At 43.6% G+C, this 18,120-nt stretch overlaps 10 protein-coding genes across 10 annotated transcripts; 6 read left to right on the plus strand and 4 right to left on the minus strand. All coding sequences in view use genetic code 12, as the record gives it.

Moving 5' to 3' along the window:
• Positions 1 to 762: 762 nt before the first annotated feature.
• On the plus strand, positions 763 to 2,196 carry CTA9 (Cta9p; the record flags this gene model as incomplete). Its single annotated transcript, XM_029034232.2, has 1 exon — positions 763 to 2,196. One exon carries the CDS (start codon positions 763 to 765, stop codon positions 2,194 to 2,196), a length of 1,434 nt encoding a protein of 477 aa, XP_028889474.2.
• Positions 2,197 to 2,224: 28 nt separating this feature from the next.
• MED22 (Med22p) lies at positions 2,225 to 2,611 on the minus strand (the record flags this gene model as incomplete). The annotated part of the gene is made up of 2 exons (XM_029034233.1): positions 2,225 to 2,538; positions 2,584 to 2,611. 2 exons carry the CDS (start codon positions 2,609 to 2,611, stop codon positions 2,225 to 2,227), a joined length of 342 nt encoding a protein of 113 aa, XP_028889475.1.
• A 208-nt stretch (positions 2,612 to 2,819) lies between these two features.
• Positions 2,820 to 4,784, minus strand: CJI96_0002692 (uncharacterized protein; the record flags this gene model as incomplete). The annotated part of the gene is made up of 1 exon (XM_029034234.2): positions 2,820 to 4,784. One exon carries the CDS (start codon positions 4,782 to 4,784, stop codon positions 2,820 to 2,822), a length of 1,965 nt encoding a protein of 654 aa, XP_028889476.2.
• Positions 4,785 to 5,193: 409 nt separating this feature from the next.
• CJI96_0002693 (uncharacterized protein) lies at positions 5,194 to 6,180 on the plus strand (the record flags this gene model as incomplete). Its single annotated transcript, XM_029034235.2, has 1 exon — positions 5,194 to 6,180. One exon carries the CDS (start codon positions 5,194 to 5,196, stop codon positions 6,178 to 6,180), a length of 987 nt encoding a protein of 328 aa, XP_028889477.2.
• A 1,312-nt stretch (positions 6,181 to 7,492) lies between these two features.
• Positions 7,493 to 8,533, plus strand: MRS7 (Mrs7p; the record flags this gene model as incomplete). Its single annotated transcript, XM_029034236.2, has 1 exon — positions 7,493 to 8,533. One exon carries the CDS (start codon positions 7,493 to 7,495, stop codon positions 8,531 to 8,533), a length of 1,041 nt encoding a protein of 346 aa, XP_028889478.2.
• Positions 8,534 to 8,675: 142 nt separating this feature from the next.
• Positions 8,676 to 9,137, minus strand: DUT1 (bifunctional dITP/dUTP diphosphatase; the record flags this gene model as incomplete). Its single annotated transcript, XM_029034237.1, has 1 exon — positions 8,676 to 9,137. The coding sequence occupies one exon, from the start codon at positions 9,135 to 9,137 to the stop codon at positions 8,676 to 8,678; it is 462 nt and encodes a 153-aa protein (XP_028889479.1).
• Positions 9,138 to 9,239: 102 nt separating this feature from the next.
• On the minus strand, positions 9,240 to 10,058 carry CJI96_0002696 (uncharacterized protein; the record flags this gene model as incomplete). Its single annotated transcript, XM_029034238.2, has 1 exon — positions 9,240 to 10,058. The coding sequence occupies one exon, from the start codon at positions 10,056 to 10,058 to the stop codon at positions 9,240 to 9,242; it is 819 nt and encodes a 272-aa protein (XP_028889480.2).
• Positions 10,059 to 10,950: 892 nt separating this feature from the next.
• On the plus strand, positions 10,951 to 12,873 carry CJI96_0002697 (uncharacterized protein; the record flags this gene model as incomplete). Its single annotated transcript, XM_029034239.2, has 1 exon — positions 10,951 to 12,873. One exon carries the CDS (start codon positions 10,951 to 10,953, stop codon positions 12,871 to 12,873), a length of 1,923 nt encoding a protein of 640 aa, XP_028889481.2.
• Positions 12,874 to 12,996: 123 nt separating this feature from the next.
• On the plus strand, positions 12,997 to 14,955 carry CJI96_0002698 (uncharacterized protein; the record flags this gene model as incomplete). The annotated part of the gene is made up of 1 exon (XM_029034240.2): positions 12,997 to 14,955. The coding sequence occupies one exon, from the start codon at positions 12,997 to 12,999 to the stop codon at positions 14,953 to 14,955; it is 1,959 nt and encodes a 652-aa protein (XP_028889482.2).
• Positions 14,956 to 15,740: 785 nt separating this feature from the next.
• CJI96_0002699 (JmjC and ePHD domain-containing protein) lies at positions 15,741 to 17,981 on the plus strand (the record flags this gene model as incomplete). Its single annotated transcript, XM_029034241.2, has 1 exon — positions 15,741 to 17,981. The coding sequence occupies one exon, from the start codon at positions 15,741 to 15,743 to the stop codon at positions 17,979 to 17,981; it is 2,241 nt and encodes a 746-aa protein (XP_028889483.2).
• Positions 17,982 to 18,120: the final 139 nt, after the last annotated feature.

The raw sequence follows: 18,120 nt of genomic DNA on the forward strand, positions 1-18,120 counted from the left end.
AAAGCTGATTCAAGTGAAGGTAATTGATGTGAATATGAATCCTTTCAGTGTAAAATTCTCGAGAAACGGGCCATAGCGTGTACAGAGTATTTTCAAGAAGTATGTTAGGTGACCCTCTTATTACCATATGCTAATTGATGTACGCACTAATACTGACTTAATGATTGACAGAATAAGAATGAAGAAGTGGAACGAAGACCCATAAATGAGAAACTGACTTGACCCACAAGCCTGATTAGAGACCACAAAAGTTAACCGACCTGTTGAATTGTATATAGCATGATAACTTTGCCTAAAGGTAGGTAAATAAAGGAACAAATAAATAAAATGCGTGACTCCTCCAACCAATTTGAATATATTTGTTAGCTCAGGGTGACGTCGTTGTGTGATGTCCTTCAGAATCCTCCTTTTTGGGAGTATTGTAGGGAACCATAGGCCCGGTGTATTTATGTTTCCTAATTCATCCAGCGCGGCTTTCTATGCATCATAGTCACCAACACAATAGAGCAACAGCCATCACTACAAAAAAAAATTTAACAATTAGCAATTAGGGAAACTACACCAACAAGTGGTGGATTTGATACAGTCATTAGTTCAAGTCCCATTTTCAATTCCTTTTCTCGCCCACTAAACTTTCTTCACTGTTGCTGGGTTCCTTATTGAAGTTTGATACTGTCCTACATAAAACTTCACTGTGTTTTGTTTTTTCGCGAGGCTCCACTACTTATCGATCACCACGGCCAAAGTGTAACTCACCTCAACATGGGCTTGGATCCTCCATTTGGTGCCGATTGTCCGCTGGCATCCCCACTGGTAGATCTAGTGAAGCCAAGAATTATTTTCTCCTCCAATATACCGCAAAAAGTTCGAGACTGTGTTTCCGAAAGACGTCTTTTCCTAGGCGGATCCAAGAGCAGGCTCGTGGATCTAGCTTCAGATATGGGCGAACTAGAGTTTGTTCTCGAACTAAATACCTTGCTCATGAGAAACCGACTATTAACACCGACGGATTTGGTCCGAAAGAAGTTAGTGTTTGTGGCGAAGAAGAAAGCGCACTCAAAGAAAACTTCCAGAGCACTTCAAGGATTTACAGGTGTTTGGAGGACGGTTTTAGAGATGGCAGACTCCTCAGAAGTGTTTGTAGTGCTATGGAAAGTGAAGCTTGATTGTTTGCTTATAGATTTAGCGAACGTTAGTGACATTACCATCGAGCTCAAACATGACCAGCTTTACGAGTCATTACTACGAGATGTTGAGCTCATAAACATAACAAAGACATATATTCGACATAAGCTCCTACTTGGGCTCAAGAACAATTCCAACATCACTTCGGACATTTCCGATGCTAATACAATACTACAAGATCTGCCTGTGAATGACTCCTTGCCACTGATGAGGGAATTCTACAATCAGCTTGAAGAGTTTGACAATACACTTGCTGACATTACCCTTGACACCAATACTAGCATACCTTTTTTTGAAAAACAGCTAATTTACGAGGATTTTCCTGAATTTGATGTATCTGATGAGGACATGAAATTACTACACTCTGACGATAGTGGAAGATGCACCGTTGATGAGGATGAGGATTTCCAGCTCTCGGACGGGCAATACTCAAATATTTTACTGCCAGCGGTCCCAAGGCAGACCATCGACACTCCGAAAACTGCGGAAACCTCACCACCAACTCCAAACAAAAATGATCTTCTTAGAAATGAGCTAGTACCCGAAGAGCCTGATACATCCATTCCTAGAAAAACAATTTTAAGACCGCAGCCACGCACTCCAGTAAGGGGCAAAAGAATTCTCCACTCTTCTCCACGCGAGGAAAAGGAAGCAAAGACTCGGCCAATTTCTGTTCCTCCTGAAGCATCTCCTAAAGTGACCGATGTACCCGACTTGAAAAAACGACCATCTTTGTCAACTTTGCAACAGCCATCACTACAAAAAAAATCGTCCACTTCTTCTTTTGCAATGATCAGCACTGACGAGAACTATGGCTTGGAGTATGCCTTTAGAGACAAATCCCCTACAGTTCCATCATATATCAAGCAAGACAAAAAGTTCAAGTTTATCAAGGTTGGTAAAGTGCAGAAATTTGTCAATTTGTTCGAGGAACAAGCACCTGCCTCTACACCTACCAGTAGATACACTTCTCGCACTGGCAGTCCGCTTAGAGGCTCGAAGCTCAGGTAAGTACTTAACGAATGAACGAATACTCATCTCAATTCTTCTCCAATAATGAAATTTTCTCTATCAATCTGTTGAACTCCTCAAATACTTTTTGAATCTCTTCGCTACTAGCTTCCCGTCTATCCTCCTCGGGCCTCACTTTCATAGTATCCAAGCACCATGTTTCTCGAAGACTTCTTGTTATTGATAGCAAGTCCTTACAGAGTCGTATTATGTTGAGAGCGTCCGACTCTAATGTCAAGTTTTCCACAGCAAGCAGCTCTTTGGACTTGTTCTGGATGATAGCCTTGTCGAATACCTCTTGGAAGTTCTCGAGGATTTGATAGATATTTGTATCGATTTTTTCTGACTATTAGCAATTGCCGTAATGACTTCATGATTTATACATACTTAGTAGGGAGACAGATTTCTGCTGCATTTTGGTTGAGACAGACTTGACTTGATGCTGTCTGAATTTGTTACGCGCGAATATCAACATCTACAACACGATCGGTTGGACTACGACGTAAATCATTAGTTTATAAAATGCAATGTACATTACTTGAACCATTAGAGAGTAAATTATCCGTACTAAACGTAATTGAGGATCGTCATTAGTGAGCGTCCCGAACCAGGATCTGCTTGTGTCAAACTCCGAACAAAAGGGACGTCACCTTCCAAATGATCCTCAATATGAACATGATAAACTTGTAGATGTTCACCACAAGCCATGTGAGTCTCAAAAGCATGACAATGAGGTTCTCTAGCAAAAAGTATAGTGCTTTGTAGTTGCCTCCATCGGTAAACGTTACATCGCGCTCTCGACTGAGGGAGGAGACGGCCACGCTTCCAAAGAGTGACTGGTTCACTTTGTCGAGGTTCTCGTTAACTTTCTTCATGTCAAGTGTAAGCGAAGTATTGATCTCACCCATTGAACGATCAGTAGCACTAAGAAGGTGGTCGATCTTCACAGCGTATTTATCATTGATGATATGCATGAGAGACTTGCATTCGCTTAAAAAACCAGTGTAAAAGGATTCATGGGCTGGAAGTTGACTGTCGTTGACCAGTACAATGTCATGAAGAAGGATGTTAATCTTTTCCTCGAGAATCCTATCGCAGCGATCAGATGTAGACCTAACTAGATGAGGAAATACGGTCGTTAAAAATGCGTGGTGAAGGTTTAGATGCTGTGCCATGTATTCTCCTGTTTCAAAGGCTTTTCGAAGTGCAATATCCTTATCGTTTAGCGGTGGCGACAACAGGATATTGTCGGGTTCTTGAGGCTCAATGTTTGACTGTGATCTTGAATGCAATGGTGTAATGAGTATATCATCAAGGTTGACTTTGCTTCTGTTCAAGCTTGCATACTCATCATGTTGGACATCTCCTTTTGTATCTGTCAACTCGTTAGTTGATGTGATGCCTGTGTCGATTTTGATGACTGGAAGATTATGCAGTGATTTAGTGCCTTCAAAAAATTCAGAACCTTCATTATTTTGGGGACTCTGGTAGATACCATTTGAATCAGAATCTGATTTCGACTGATTATTCATCTTCATCTTCAAAAGACTTTCAAATGATTTCTGGCGGGGATTGCTTGAATTCTCGAGGTCCGAATTGGAGTTTGCCTCGCTGCTTGTACTTCCGTAAAGACGTTTTGCCTTTTGTTTGATATTTTTACCGATGTTGCGGCCGGAGGAGGATTTTAAACGTTGCTGTTCTTTCTCTTCAGAACCAGCTGCCTCGCTCCACAACTTGTCATGTAAGCGGTTCTGTGTAGTTGGACGGTTAGAGGTATCTTCAAAGGATATAACTGAGTGTGCCGGTCGCTCCGGGTTGGGAAACCATAGTTCACCATGTGGGTTTCGAAGCTCGTGCCAGTGAGATGCCCTCCATGCATTATCATGAACTAGCTCGTTAAGTTCAACACCCCAAAGCATCTTCCATGGTCTCCCGTTCAGCTTTCTATGCGAGCTGAACACATTGCACGCTAGTGGAAGAGTCGCATAGGGCAAAGATGGCGGCTGCTCGTGGTATTTGGCTCTAATGGCTCTATTTCGTATGATCTGCAACGGATTGTAGACACCCTCGACACCCGGGTACTTAACTTCGCCCAGGTAGTCTTCCTGGCATTTTGTCAACCAGTGGTACTTCAAGGATAAAACAGCCATTACTGTATCTTTTCTGTTTTTAGTTGTTCTCGATATCTGAAGCTTCTGCTCATTTTTCGGCCCCAGCCCAGTGCCTGGACCCTTTTGGTCATCTAAAGCGTCAACGACATTGTAATGAACATTCATGGCTTTCCCTGATTCCAAAAGAAAGTTGGCAAGACGTTTTACACCAACATCTTTCTCTTCATTATTGTCGTGATCCCATACTGCTTGTGGTGTATGAAGAACTTCCCCCTCGTCATCATTCAACGAATGTGCCTCTTCTAGAGCAGTTCCTGGCTCAGATGAGCCCACTGCATCATCTAAATCAGCATCAAAATCAAACCCAGGGCCAGCCCGATGTCGTTTTATGGAAAGAGTTTTCTTTTTCCGTATTTTTCTGTTCCGTGCTGATGTGCTATAAGTTTCAATCCTGTTCCGTTCCTGTGCTGCTGGCATGGGTGTTATTCGAAGGGAGGCCAATGGAGACTTTGACACCCCCAGCTTGCTCCCACTGTCTTTGTCGACACTTAGAAAGCCATCTTGGACGGCCATTCGGGAGCTGAACAAACAGTGTATACGAGGCAAAGTGGCTCAACTCCTTGGGGTACACCTTATGCGGCTTTGCGCAGTCCTTAGGAGGTGCAACGGCTAGTTATCAGGAAGCAACTATAGTAAAGTAAGATAATTTTGTATGCTATAAATCCAGTTGAAAGATGATAAGCAGTATAGTTGCAAGATGTTACAACGTTAGCTGTTGTTTCTAGAATTCCCCGTGGGTGACTCACGTGCCGTCTTTAGTGCTAGGTATACCATTCAAAGCAATCGCATCCAAATTAGTGTTCCTCTAGTAAATCGACAGGACAATATGCCGACGATCCAGTTCATCAAAACCCAAAATGACTTCGATCAGTGCTTGCAGAAAAACAAGTATCTCGTAGCTCAATTCACCGCTTCGTGGTGTGGGCCTTGTCAGGCTATCAAACCCATGGTTGATGATCTCTACAACTCAGAGAGATACCAGCGGTTAGAGATCGTGAGAGTTGACTTAGATGCCAATAGAGAGGTTGCTTCCAAATATAATATTACGAGTGTTCCAACTTTCATTTTTTTCGAGAACGGTAAGGAAACAAGTCGTGTCAAGGGCGCCTCGCCAAAAATGATTGAGAGCTTTGATCAATTGAACTCCAAAGCCGTGGCTGACCCTACTGCCTCTGCTCGTAGCTCAAGCAGCTCTGAGCTGTCTGCAAATACTCCAAAGGAGCTCGCTTCCCTCATTCCCAAGGGCTACCTGATCCTCAATGATGTGATCCACTTCGCCGAGTTGGTTTCATTAAACACTTTGCCATTGGTGAAAAAGGAAGAGGCCAAGCCTAGTGATGTGTTCAAGTTGAACGATAAACACAGTGCTGTGGTATCAGACGCAGACTCACAAACATTATTCTTCCTTCCTTTGAACAACATCTGTAAGGTATACTCTGTGCTTCTCAGATTGGCTGAACCCGACAAATATGACGATGCAGAGCTTGAGTTGGATGAGGACGAGTTGAAGGAAGAGACACAGGTGCCACAAACCCTTAAAGTGTGGACGAACAAGCCAGGTATCATGTCTTTCGAAGATGCTGCAAGCGACAACAACGCTCCGCATGTGGAGAAGATTGACCTCAACAAGGTAAAAGACGGGTGGTATGAGGCCAAACTAAAATTTGTCCGTTTTCAGGGCGTTCAAAACTTAACCATCTTCATAGACGGAGAAGACGAGGACAAGCACATCATCATTAATAGAATTGTCATTGTTGGTACTAGCGGGGACTCTAGAGAGCAAGGATCAGTACAGCCGCTTGAAGACGAATGAGGAAATCGATGGGTTAGAAGGTATCCAAAACTGAATGTCTGGATAGCTATGGACAATTTGCAGCATTCCCTTCACATATCACTTGGAAATGTTGCGTAGAAATATTTTCTCCTCCCTTTGAAGCTGGAGGTCTTCACCAGATGCTCTAGATTCCACATCAGTTACTGACATGAAACAAATGACATTTTAAATTTAGTCGCTTACAATAATGTGACAATAGGCTCTGTAGATTTGACAGGCGGTTCATGCAGACTCATGTTGGCGTCACAAGAGCCATCTTTCTCAAGTAGCCAAAGATTGAAAAATGATAATACACCATAAAGTAGGGAAAAATAGAAAGAGAAAGAGGATAATTAGGAAAAAAAAAAAAAAAATTGCCGTCCGTATAGTGCTGTTGAACTCAGTCTCTTTTTGTGGCCACTCAAAGATCCCGCAATTGCGAGGATAAAATGTCGATATTCTTTCGCTTGCGAAGATTAACAACCCGCACCTTGACACATTTCATCTCCACGGCGTCAGACTTCAAGAATCATGTGAATGTGCAAGAAACCTAAGCATCCAAAAGTATAAGAATAAATCTGTTTCCTTATGAAATTTATTTATTGGCCTTTGCCTGAGTTCATCTTCAATTGCTAATTATTCATCAGTTATCTAGTCGGCTCGGTTCACAGAAGAGCAAAGAAACAGCGCGCTGGGGAGGCGAAAACGCCGCTGAGTACGGAAAAAAAGAGAGAGCGTCTTCAGCGCCAAAGCTCTCTTTGGCTCTCTCACCATTTGTCTGCCTGTCTCTGTTCTCTGTATATAGAACAGAGCCTTACGCTACAACTCAAACCCACTCTCAAACTTGCCTGGAAACGTGAATATTTCCTGTTGACTTCTGCCATCGCCGTGCATCAGTTTTCTTAATTTGCATCTTCTTTTGAGCATTTTTTCTAAATCAACAAATACATCTAATTTATGCTTTCTAGAGGCTTACTAGTTCGGCACGTGCGTTGTTCGCCTTCCCGTTTGGCCCTAGCCAGGGCATCGGTGGTTCTTGTGCCTGTCAATGGACGTCTTGTTGCTAGCCCGGTGCGCTTCCAAAGTACAAAGAGTGCAATTTCCGAGAAGGAGAGTGGCAAAGTGGCCAACGAGGTAATTCGAAAGGCTGATGGGCCTCTGACCGAGGTGGTTGCCGAGGGCTCCGAGTAAGCCAGTGGAGAAGACGAAACCAACGATCTGGGAGAAGGTGAAACACGAGGCAGCTCACTATTGGCATGGTACCAAATTGTTGGGCTACGAAATCAAGGTGTCGACAAAATTGTTGATCAAAATGGTCTCGGGCTACGGCTTGTCCAGAAGAGAGAACAACCAGTTGCAGAGAACTATTGTCGATGTGATTCGGTTGGTGCCTTTCTCCATGTTTGTTCTCGTGCCCTTTGCGGAGTTGTTGTTGCCTGTGGCATTGAAGATTTTCCCTAACTTGTTGCCTTCCACGTACCAGTCCAAGCTGGACATCAAGAAGAAGCGTGCAGATTTGTCTAAGAAGAGGGTCAGCGCCTCAGAGTATATCAAGAAGACTATGGAGGAGAGCGGCCTCAAGTTGTCCAAAAAGATTTCTGAGGAAGAGAAGCAGGCTTTCGTCAGCTTCTTCGATATCATCTCTATGGGTAAGACTCCCGAAAGAGAACACTTGATCAAGGTTGCAAGAATGTTCAAAAACGATCAGGTTTTGGATAACTTGTCTCGTCCACAATTAGTCGCCATGGCAAAGTATATGTCCTTGAGACCTTTTGGCACTGACTCAATTTTGCGTTACCAGATCAGACACCGTTTGTTGACCATTATTAAGGATGACAAGGCCATCGACTATGAGGGTGTGGAATCCTTGACTATTCCTGAATTGCACGTGGCTTGTTCTCAGAGAGGTATCAAGACTCAGGATGTCTCTCCTGGTCGCTTGAGAGAAGACTTGGAGACTTGGTTGGATTTGAGATTAAGGCAGAAGATCCCATCCACCCTTTTGATCCTTTCCTCTGCTTACACCTATGGTGAGCACACTCAGGGAATCGACACATACTACGACGCATTGTTGGCAGTCTTGTCCTCTATTCCTGATGAGGTTTACAACGTTGCCAAGTTGAGCATGTCGGACGACTCCAAGTTGAAGTTGAACATCTTGAAGGAACAAGATGAGATGATCAACGAAGAGAACTTGAGAGAGAAAGACACTGTCAACAACATCAAGGACAACATTCAGTTGGACGAGTACGAGGATACTGCTAGTGAAGGTATGAAGATCGAGGAAGATGGAAGTAACAAGGAGAAGGATGCGAATGAGAAGGGTGATGACAAAAGCAGTGATAAAAAATAGAGAGGTGACCTCCCGAAATAAATATTCTAGGCACCGGTATCACATCACAAGTGTGACAACGAATTTATGATATATTTATATATACGCACATTACAAATATCATTCAACCCATGCATTAAGTATTATTTATACTAGGCGCCAATCAGTTCTTGCCGGTAGAACCAAAACCTCCTTCTCCTCTATCTGTGTTATCCAACTCTTCCTGAGTAATTACAGAAATCTCAGCATTGACAATGCGCTCCAAAACCAATTGAGCTATGCGGTCACCTGCTTTGATCTCAAAGTCCTTCTCGGAGTGATTGAAAAGAACGACTTTCACTTCACCCCTATAGTCAGCATCAATGACACCGGCACCAGTGGAAATGCCGTGCTTGACCGCCAAGCCAGACCTTGGAGCAACTCTACCATAGGTACCAGCTGGCACAATAATAGAGATGTCAGTTGCCACGAGACCCTGGCCATGAGCTGTGATCACGGCTTCCTCAGCCGCGTAAAGATCGTAACCCGCCGCCAATGCAGAACCCTTAGTTGGCACCTTTGCTCTTTCTGAGCGTAAAAAGACTTTGAGGTCGTCGTCAACTTTCTGCTTTTTCTCGGTGGTCATGATGGTCGATGTGGTAAGAGATGCTTGAGATTGTTCAAAAATGCGTCCCGTCGCGTACCTCTGCGCGCCTCACTAGAAACGCGAATGAATACTACACGACGTTTATTCGAAACCAAGGTATGATTGGCGGCTTAGACAGTCGTGAAGCCGAACGTTAAGAATGTTCGGTATTGAGTCTTCAGGCAATTGATGGAGTGTATCGCCAGAAACTCTAACATTAGCGGGCCGCACAGTCTCCAGCTCATCTATATTTAGCGGTAGACCCTCGAGAGACTTGCTGGATTGTTTGTGAACACTTTGAAATAAAACAAGCTGTATTAGGGTGATGACTAAGTCGGTGATGATAAGCTGGTAGAGCCCAAGCTGCCAGAGCTTAAGCCAAAGACTCGCAGAAATATCGTAGTTCTGTTCAACTGATTCACCAATGAAAGAAACTAGCCACCATGAACCATTTATCAAGTTTTTCAAGGCGCCTTGGTCGGCTATCAGTTTTATCCAGAGAGCGAAGAGTGCGTGGTAGAGCACCACAAGAAGAAACTTCCCATACAACGATAGGCAGATCATTTTGGTGGTGTTTGATCGCATATTTGCTTGGTTTTCACCGCTCTCTTGCTCCCTTCGAGTCGTAGTTTCGTTGATGGTCTCTAGTAGGGACCAGTTTCCAGGCTCCACAATTGCTTTGACTGAGATCATCGATAAGGCCATAAGGTCTAGTAAGAATGGCAAAAGACATGCCATGTGGCAAAACTTAACCAACTGATAGCCCATCAATATGTAAACACATCCTTGGAGTTGAGTCAACATATGACGCTGTCCCTTTGCTTTAGTTACAAGGTACTCAGACTTGTTGAAGGCGGTGAGCTCATCTTCCTCCACAGATAACGTGTTCCACTTGTTGACCACAGCTCGTGAGGATGACATGGTTGACGCTTCTGTACCCGTGGAAAATGACCCGGGCATCAAGGAGCCCATGCTGATAGTTTATAGCTGGATAATGGAAGTACAGTCTGGGAAGTAGTATCAGATCACTATCAGCTTAACTTTGCTATCAGTGCAGGCTAGTGCGAGACGGACTTCTGGGCGTATAAGAGGGCAGTGTTAACTACTGGGCAGCACTTTAATTTTGTGCAGCAATGAAAGAAAACATTATATTAGCATATTTTCATAAGTAGGTCAGACTATAGTATCAATAAATTAGCGAACAAGCTTGTTCATAGACTGCTGCTAGAGCTGTTATGAAATTACTGCGAAATCTCTCTACGCTTAGTATAATAGGTCTCACCTCAATAGGTCGGGAGAGCACTTCGTTAGTATTGGGAGTTTTACACTACTTATTTGCTTTGTGAAAGTGAAAACAATACATCCTTGTCTTCAATTTATAGTAGATCAGAGTATGATGCATTTCTGCTCTGCGTCACATCCCCACAAGCAGTGCATTCATAGAAATATCGTTCCTTTTGCAATTGACTAGAATTATGGTCAGTTAAATACAAGAGACATCACTTTAGAAACGTTCACATCAATCGACCCTCTCCAAATAGGTTTCACATCTAGTATATTATTATATTGCACGCGATAGCTACAACGGTTTCTTCACCTTGTGAAAGACAAATGTAAGGCAATCAAAGCATTCCAGCAAAATAAAAACCAAGACCCAATCTACTAATCCTTTTTCATTTTTCTCAAATTTTTATTCTTGAACTTCAACGAGATGTGGGTCCCAACTTACCCACGCTATGTGCTTCCTACACGTAAACTTTGTTGATGTACGCGTCCCACAAAATTGGAGTCCCATTCGTGTCGCAATTTCATGATGGCTCTGGTGGAAGAAAGAAAAAACATTGCATCAATGACGGAGCCGATGAAAGTTGAGTCGAGTATTCCAGCTAAAAGGCAAGCGAACATAGACGATTTTACCATGAGAAGGGTCAAGATAGCCAACGCCGATGATATGGGGGAAGATCAACTAAGTCAGCACCATGATGTCATTGAGATCGAAGATAATGAAGACACAAGAGGTCTACCGACGCCCTCGTCTAGTAGTCAGCGCTCAGATCATTGTGAAAATGATTCATTCGTCAAAGGTGATAGTCCTAAAGCTCAAGACCTGACGTCTCCACTGGCTTTTCAAGGAACAGTTGAACCAAAGGATCAGGAAGAAACGCCACAAGAAACTGGACGAAAACATAAAGGTCACCAACTCCAAGCAGAACAAAATACAGTGCAAGTTTCTGAAGAAGAGGCGAAAGCTCTTAGTAAGAAACAACTAGAGCGTTTAGAGAAACTGCGTATTAGGGAGCAGGAGAAGATCATGAGGGAGAAGAAAAAGGAAGAAGAGCGCCGCATCAAACAGCTTGAGCGTGAGCGAAAGGAGCAAGAGAGACTTATGAAAAAGCAGATGATGGAAAGGGAGAAAGAGAGAAAGCGGGAGGAAGAGCGTCAACGAAAAGAAGAGAAGAAAAGAAAGTTGGAAGAAGAAAAGAAACGCAAAGAGTTAGAGAGGCAAAAGAAGGAGGAGGAGAAGAAACGCAAAGAGGAAGAACGCAAACAACAAGAGGAAGAACGGAAAAGACAAGAGCAACAAAAAGAACGCAGTCAGATGAAAATTTCGAGTTTCTTCTCAGTTAAGGCGGGGCCTTCAACACCTAAAAAAGAGTCTCTGTCCGTGATTAATGCCAAAGCTAAATCCCCTGCAAAAGACGAAGATCCATATGAGAGGCAGTTTTTACCATTTTTTGTCAAGAAGAATGCTGTTATGGCAGCTCTGCAGCAATTAAGTGAAGAAAATCTAAAAACTCTGATCAGCAAGTTCGACCAAGAACTTGGCTCGTCGACTCAAAAAGACTTGAGTATTATGTTTTCAAAACCAGCTCCAATATCATCGTCACAGGCTTTCGTGACGTCTGAACAGCTTTTTGAAGCATTCGACTCAACTGCCACAAGCGAATCTGCTTTACGTTCTTTGTTCGCAAGCATTCCACCTATAAAATACCTACATTTTTATGAGAACGCCAAACCACCCTACATAGGCACATGGTGCTCTCAAAAGCATATGACTACGAAGTTCGAACCTGTCAACCCCCTAGATACATCAAAGACTGGCATGGATTACGACTATGATTCAGATCTCGACTGGCAAGAAGGGGATGATGAAGGCGAAGATATCGATGATCTTGAGGAGGGTGAGGGTGACGAGGATGATATAGGGGAAGAGGAGGACATGGGAGATTTTGTAGAGGATAACAATGAGGGCAAAAAGAAGCTAATTTTAGGACCAATGGAGCCAATTACTATCGTGAATGATGGAAGCGATCCAAACGCTTTCGCAAACTTTGAGGTTGACAGCTTAAATATAAAGATTGATTTCCCCATCAATCCTTTCCGTGATTATTGGAATAATGGTGAAACGGAAACTCCTCAGAAGCCGCAAATCACGGTTGTTTCTGCAGCTAATCAACAGCATGCGACACCAATGAAGAGTCTGAGCCCTGGTCAAGCTACGAACGTGTTGACACCACAGAGGCCCACAATTAAAGACAAAGCGGTTGTTCAGCAACTCATTGCATTCATTGAGAAGAATGCTGATTTTACCATCGGAACCCTCTCTGAACTAGCCAAGAAAGAGTTCAAGAACTATACTAAGAGCATACTCAAGCATACGATTCAAGAGGTTGCCCTATACAACAAGAAGCAAAGTGTGTGGGAAATCAAGCCCGAGGTGAAGGAGCAGAATTGAATAGTGTCTTTAATAATCAGGTATATATTTGCATGATGAGTATCTCTACCCCATCGTCACTAGGTGCATCGCTACTACGTGTAAACGCGCATCGAATCATCAACCAGAACACGTATAGAACGCATGGAGCAAGAAGAGAATGACAGCCCATCTTCGCTATATTTCTTGTCTACTCAAATCCAGTCGCTTCATGAGGAGTCCGAAAGAACAGACCAGGCTCTTGGCAAACTCAGTAAATTCAAGAACAAGAGCCCGAGCAACAAGAAAAAGATAGATATGAGGATCAACAAACCTCGACAGTCCGCAAAAATGAAGAAGAAAAGCTTGAAGGCAAAACCCACCAAGGCAAACTCTCGATCATTAAGTGCCTTCGTTAAGCAAATGTTTCAAGGTGAACGGAAGCCTGACCGTCAAAGTATTCTTGAGTACTTTGCTGGAGACGTTTCTAAGGTGGATGAGTTCCTAGAAAGCGTAGAGAACGCCACTGAATCTAGACTGGAGCTGCGAAAGCTGGTAGCATTGCCTTTCATTCATTCGCAGGAAGAGTGGGAGGCCCTTCTTAAGAGCATACGGCTCAAGTTCCCTGATCTACCCATGAAAAACCAAAAGACGCTAAAAAAGATTTCGCAGCAGTTGGAAACTCTACGAAATAATTCTGACCTCTCACCAAATCTGCAATCCATTTGGTCGCAGGCGTCTCGCCAGCCTAGCGAGAATCTCACTGCTGAGGATGTGAAGTGGTTGTATGATCTAGATGATGTTGATGTTGTTGCAGCGAACGATTCAACCGTGCTAGATACATCAGATGATGTGAAAGAAGACACTCCATTCTACTTAACTTTATCGCAGGCGATGAATGATGACAGAGAACTGTCTCTTAATGAGGAATCTACTCAATCAGAAAAAATTGTTGACGTGGTTCGCCCGCAATCACCAATTGTGATTTCAGACTCTGAGTCGGAGCCTGAGGCTTATGTTCCAACCCAAGATGCCGAGGAGATTTCATCCCACCAGGTAGCTGGACCCCCTGAGTCTGTGGATGTGCTCACTAGCATTGCATTCAAAAGTAAGAGGAATGAGACAAACTTAGGTACACCGACGCAAAGAAACATCATAACAGAAGTGCCCTTTGAGTATGATAATGAAACAACCATATTCTCTTCTCCAGTGAAGCATGTCCTCCCAAAAAAACCGAAAACCCCAACGAGGTGGCCTAGTGCGCTAGTTATCACGTCGTCTCCGGTGTCGTCCGGAAAAGACGAAGTTGGAAATGATGAGGAAGAACTCTTTGCCACAGCAAAGACTGATATCAGCAACTCTGTTATTGGAGAACTTGATACCGGAGGTTATCTGCTTGAAAATCCTCAAACAGAAGCAGTGCAATCATCAATGCCTCTGCCGAGAAAAACGAATCAAGAGAAACGGGTTTTCAAAACATCTACAGTGGAATATCAGGGTGACATCGAGATACTTCATGAATCTGTGAATGATATTAAGTTACGGAAGTTGACTTCCAATGACACGTACGATCAAGTACCAGACTCGGAAGATAGTGAAGGCGAGGTGAGCATAATTGAAATAAGCAAACCAGTAATATCTTCTGAAGAAATTGAGCAGATAAAGAATCCTGAAGTGCTACAAGTACCCTCCAGTCCGCGCCCCACACCGCAGTCGAACAGCCATGTAGAGTTGCACCTGTTGCTGATGAAAGAAGTAAAGGAGCTCTATACCAATTTGAAATTGCCACCTACAAAGCTAAAAGCTAATATGATTGATGCCATCGAATATGCAATTGAACTTACAGGAACACGTCTAGATACTTTGTTGAGAAACCCTGATCATGAAGTAAAGTCTCGAGAGTTTGGTAGTCGATTTGTGGAAATGCTATATGACAAAATTACGAATCTGATCAAGATGGTAGATGAACTTCATCTAAAGATAGCGTTGTTTGAACCCTTGAATGTTGAGCAGATAGCAGAACACTTGCAAGAGCATGTTGAAGTCCCCATACCCTTGGATTTATCGTTTCTTCAAGGGTATTGTGATGCAAAGGGTATAAGCACAACGAATAAACGAATCTAGAGGTACTTTTTGTGGTCGGCGTCTATGTCATTACTCAAAAGACGAGTCTCGCAAAAAAGCAAAATTCTGATCATGACAAAAGCGCTCAAGGCTAGCGAGCCAACGGCGATGGTCAACGATGGGAGAAGGCTGCCAAATCTGCGCCCGTTGATGGCGAGCACAGCCCAGTATAAGTGATAGATGAAAATCAAGAAACAAACAACAGTGAATCCAGTCATAAGGGATGCCTTTGCAGCTCTTGATTTGGAGATTCTCTCTTGCTTATGAGGAACAGGCTTTTTAGGGTAGGGCATTGCTTGACGATAACGCGTGGTTGAGTGAAGCAGATTCAAGGTTTCTTCGCGGCCTCATGTAACAATCGATTTACAGGTACAGTGGTCACGTGCATTTTATTGCAAACCATGCTGGAAGCCAGCGTACGGTCTTCTGCTGAAAATGTATTGTAAATAGTCAATCAAAATGACGGGAAAGGGAAGCTCCAAATATAAATTCATAAGATTTACCGCAGCTGTAATTAAAACAGCTCAAACGCGTTTCGAAATCCCCTCCAAGCCCCCGTTACCAATACAAGATCCAATTTTAGGGACATAAAACAGACCTCTTCACCCGAATCAGCTCGCTGACATCATTCTGGGGCTTCCTTTCCCATCGTGGGAATACCCGGTATGGGACCAACTACTCGCACGTGATCTCTTATGTGCATGATCGTCTGATTTTTTGCCGGGGTCTAGGAAAACAAGGAGGCTCAAACCAGCACAAAGTGTACATGGTATAGGCGTTTAAAGATGGAAAAGATTTACAAGGCCGACCCAAATTTAGTGGTGAAGCCCGCCTACTACTCCGATGGGGTTCCGGTCTTCGAGCCCACTATGGAGGAGTTCAAAGACTTCTACAAGTACAATAAAGCGATTAACCCATATGGTATGCAATCTGGTATTGTGAAGGTTGTTCCGCCGCCAGAATGGACCTCTCTGCTAAGGGGCACCTACACGGAAGAAAACCTACTGCAAATTAAAATAAGAAACCCCATCGTGCAAAACATCAATGTCACTGCTGGGTATCCTGGAGTATTCTCACTGCAGAACGTTGAGCGTCAGAGAAGCTATAACATATATCAGTGGAAAGAATTACTGAAAAAATCCAGCCAATGCCCTCCACTACGGAAAAAGAGTCGGGGTAGAGGTAGCAATCTGCCATCGTCAAGTACAAACGAGGAAATCAATGGTGTGAATGAGACGAAGACCGATTGCAAATCGACGAGGACAATCGCCGATGAGCTTCTTGATGCTGACTTCAATATAGATGTAAGCGAGTTCACTCCAGAGAGATGCAAGGAACTAGAGTCTGTGTACTGGAAATCGGTGGGCTATTCTGAGCCAATGTATGGTGCTGACATGTTAGGCTCACTATTCCTCAAAAGAACTACCAGCTGGAATGTCGCTCATCTTCCTAATGTGCTAGATTTGATGGAAGAAACCATTCCGGGTGTCAATGATGCTTACCTATACGCGGGGCTCTGGAAAGCCACCTTCTCTTGGCATTTAGAAGACCAGGACCTTTACTCAATCAACTATCTCCATTTTGGCGCCCCGAAGCAGTGGTACTCGATTCCGCAAAACCAACATCGGAAATTTTACAACCTTATGAAGGACATTTTCAATGAGGATTACAAGAACTGTCATGAGTTTCTTAGACACAAGACTTTCATGGCATCTCCCCAATTCTTACGAAAAAACGGTATCCAGTGCAACAGTATAGTACATCACCAAGGAGAGTTCATGATCACTTTTCCATACGGATACCACTCTGGGTTCAACCTTGGTTACAATCTAGCTGAGTCTGTCAATTTTGCGCTAGATGACTGGTTCCCGTTTGCAGAGAAGACCCACAAGTGTGAATGTATTTCTGACTCTGTCGGAATCAATCACAAGCAAATCTACTGCAAGTTCAAAGGTATTCCTTACGTGCCGGAGTCGGTAGATGAAAGGGAAGAAATGGAAAAGCCTAAAGAGCTAATCAAGTCCTCTTCCCTGCCCTCGGTGCCCTCAGTCAAGAAGCAACCGCGTAAACGTGAAAAGAAGGACCGACCAAAGAATCAGTGCGTACTTTGCCCAAATTCACTTCCAGAAACGTTGCTTCGCTACAAGAATTTTGAACTTCTTGTTGTTGAAGACACCACAGGTCCTGAGACGAATAGAGTTCATCGTATATGCGCAGAACAATTTAGCGACCAGCTCAAGATACTTGGAGGTAAAGTGAAAGGCATGAATACGATAAGCAAAGCTCAGAGAGGACTCAAGTGCCAGGTTTGCCATCTACCTGCAAAGCCGCAAGACCACATAATGGGAGCATGCTTCCAATGCTCTCATGCAAGATGCACCAAATCTTTTCACGCAACTTGTGCAATCTCTGGTGGTGTTTCACTTGATGTAGCAAGGTGTAAGCAGCACCGAACTGAGACTTCTCCTTACTATGAAAAGGGCTCACCAGAGCTCCACAAAAAAGTGGAGAGCATTCGGCCAGATTCCTTGGTACAATTTACATTGACAAACCATACCCGAAAAAGACACACTGGTGATGTTCACGCTGGAGTGGTACAGAGCAATAACCGCAAGGAAGGTACTCTTGAACTTCTTGTCTATCCTAATTTGGAAGACAGGCTTGAGCTACAATACGACGATATTCTCCTTGGAAAAAACACTGTGTTGGATAATTCCAACTTACTTTCAATGCCGAAGAAAAGAGGGTCAGTTTCGAAGTCCAAGCCCATCGCCCGCAAAAGAATGAGATCATCAGACGACACAGATGAGCTGCTGGCCGGCCCTGTGTCGCCCATAGAACATGAGATGGGACTTTCGCCAAGCTTTGGACATTACACGCCACCTATATTCAATGCAGTGTATCAATCGCTGCCTCAGAAAAGCCCACAAATCGTGTTCATCAACCAAACTTCTCAGCACACACACAATCCTCTAGCCGAACATCGCGGGTTGAGATTTGTGGAAGAAACATTTAATGACCATTGACGATAATTTGTAAATTTTAAAAGAATCCACATCAGAGTGTATCATGTTTCTACCCTTTGTAGTGTAGATACACAGTATCTAGAGCTCCTCTACTACATCGCGCGAAGTATTAAGTCAAGCTCACTGCAAGCTAATGGAG

Source organism: Candidozyma auris, chromosome 3 (genome assembly GCF_003013715.1).
Source record: "Candidozyma auris chromosome 3, complete sequence".
NCBI classification, from domain to species: domain Eukaryota; kingdom Fungi; phylum Ascomycota; class Pichiomycetes; order Serinales; family Metschnikowiaceae; genus Candidozyma; species Candidozyma auris.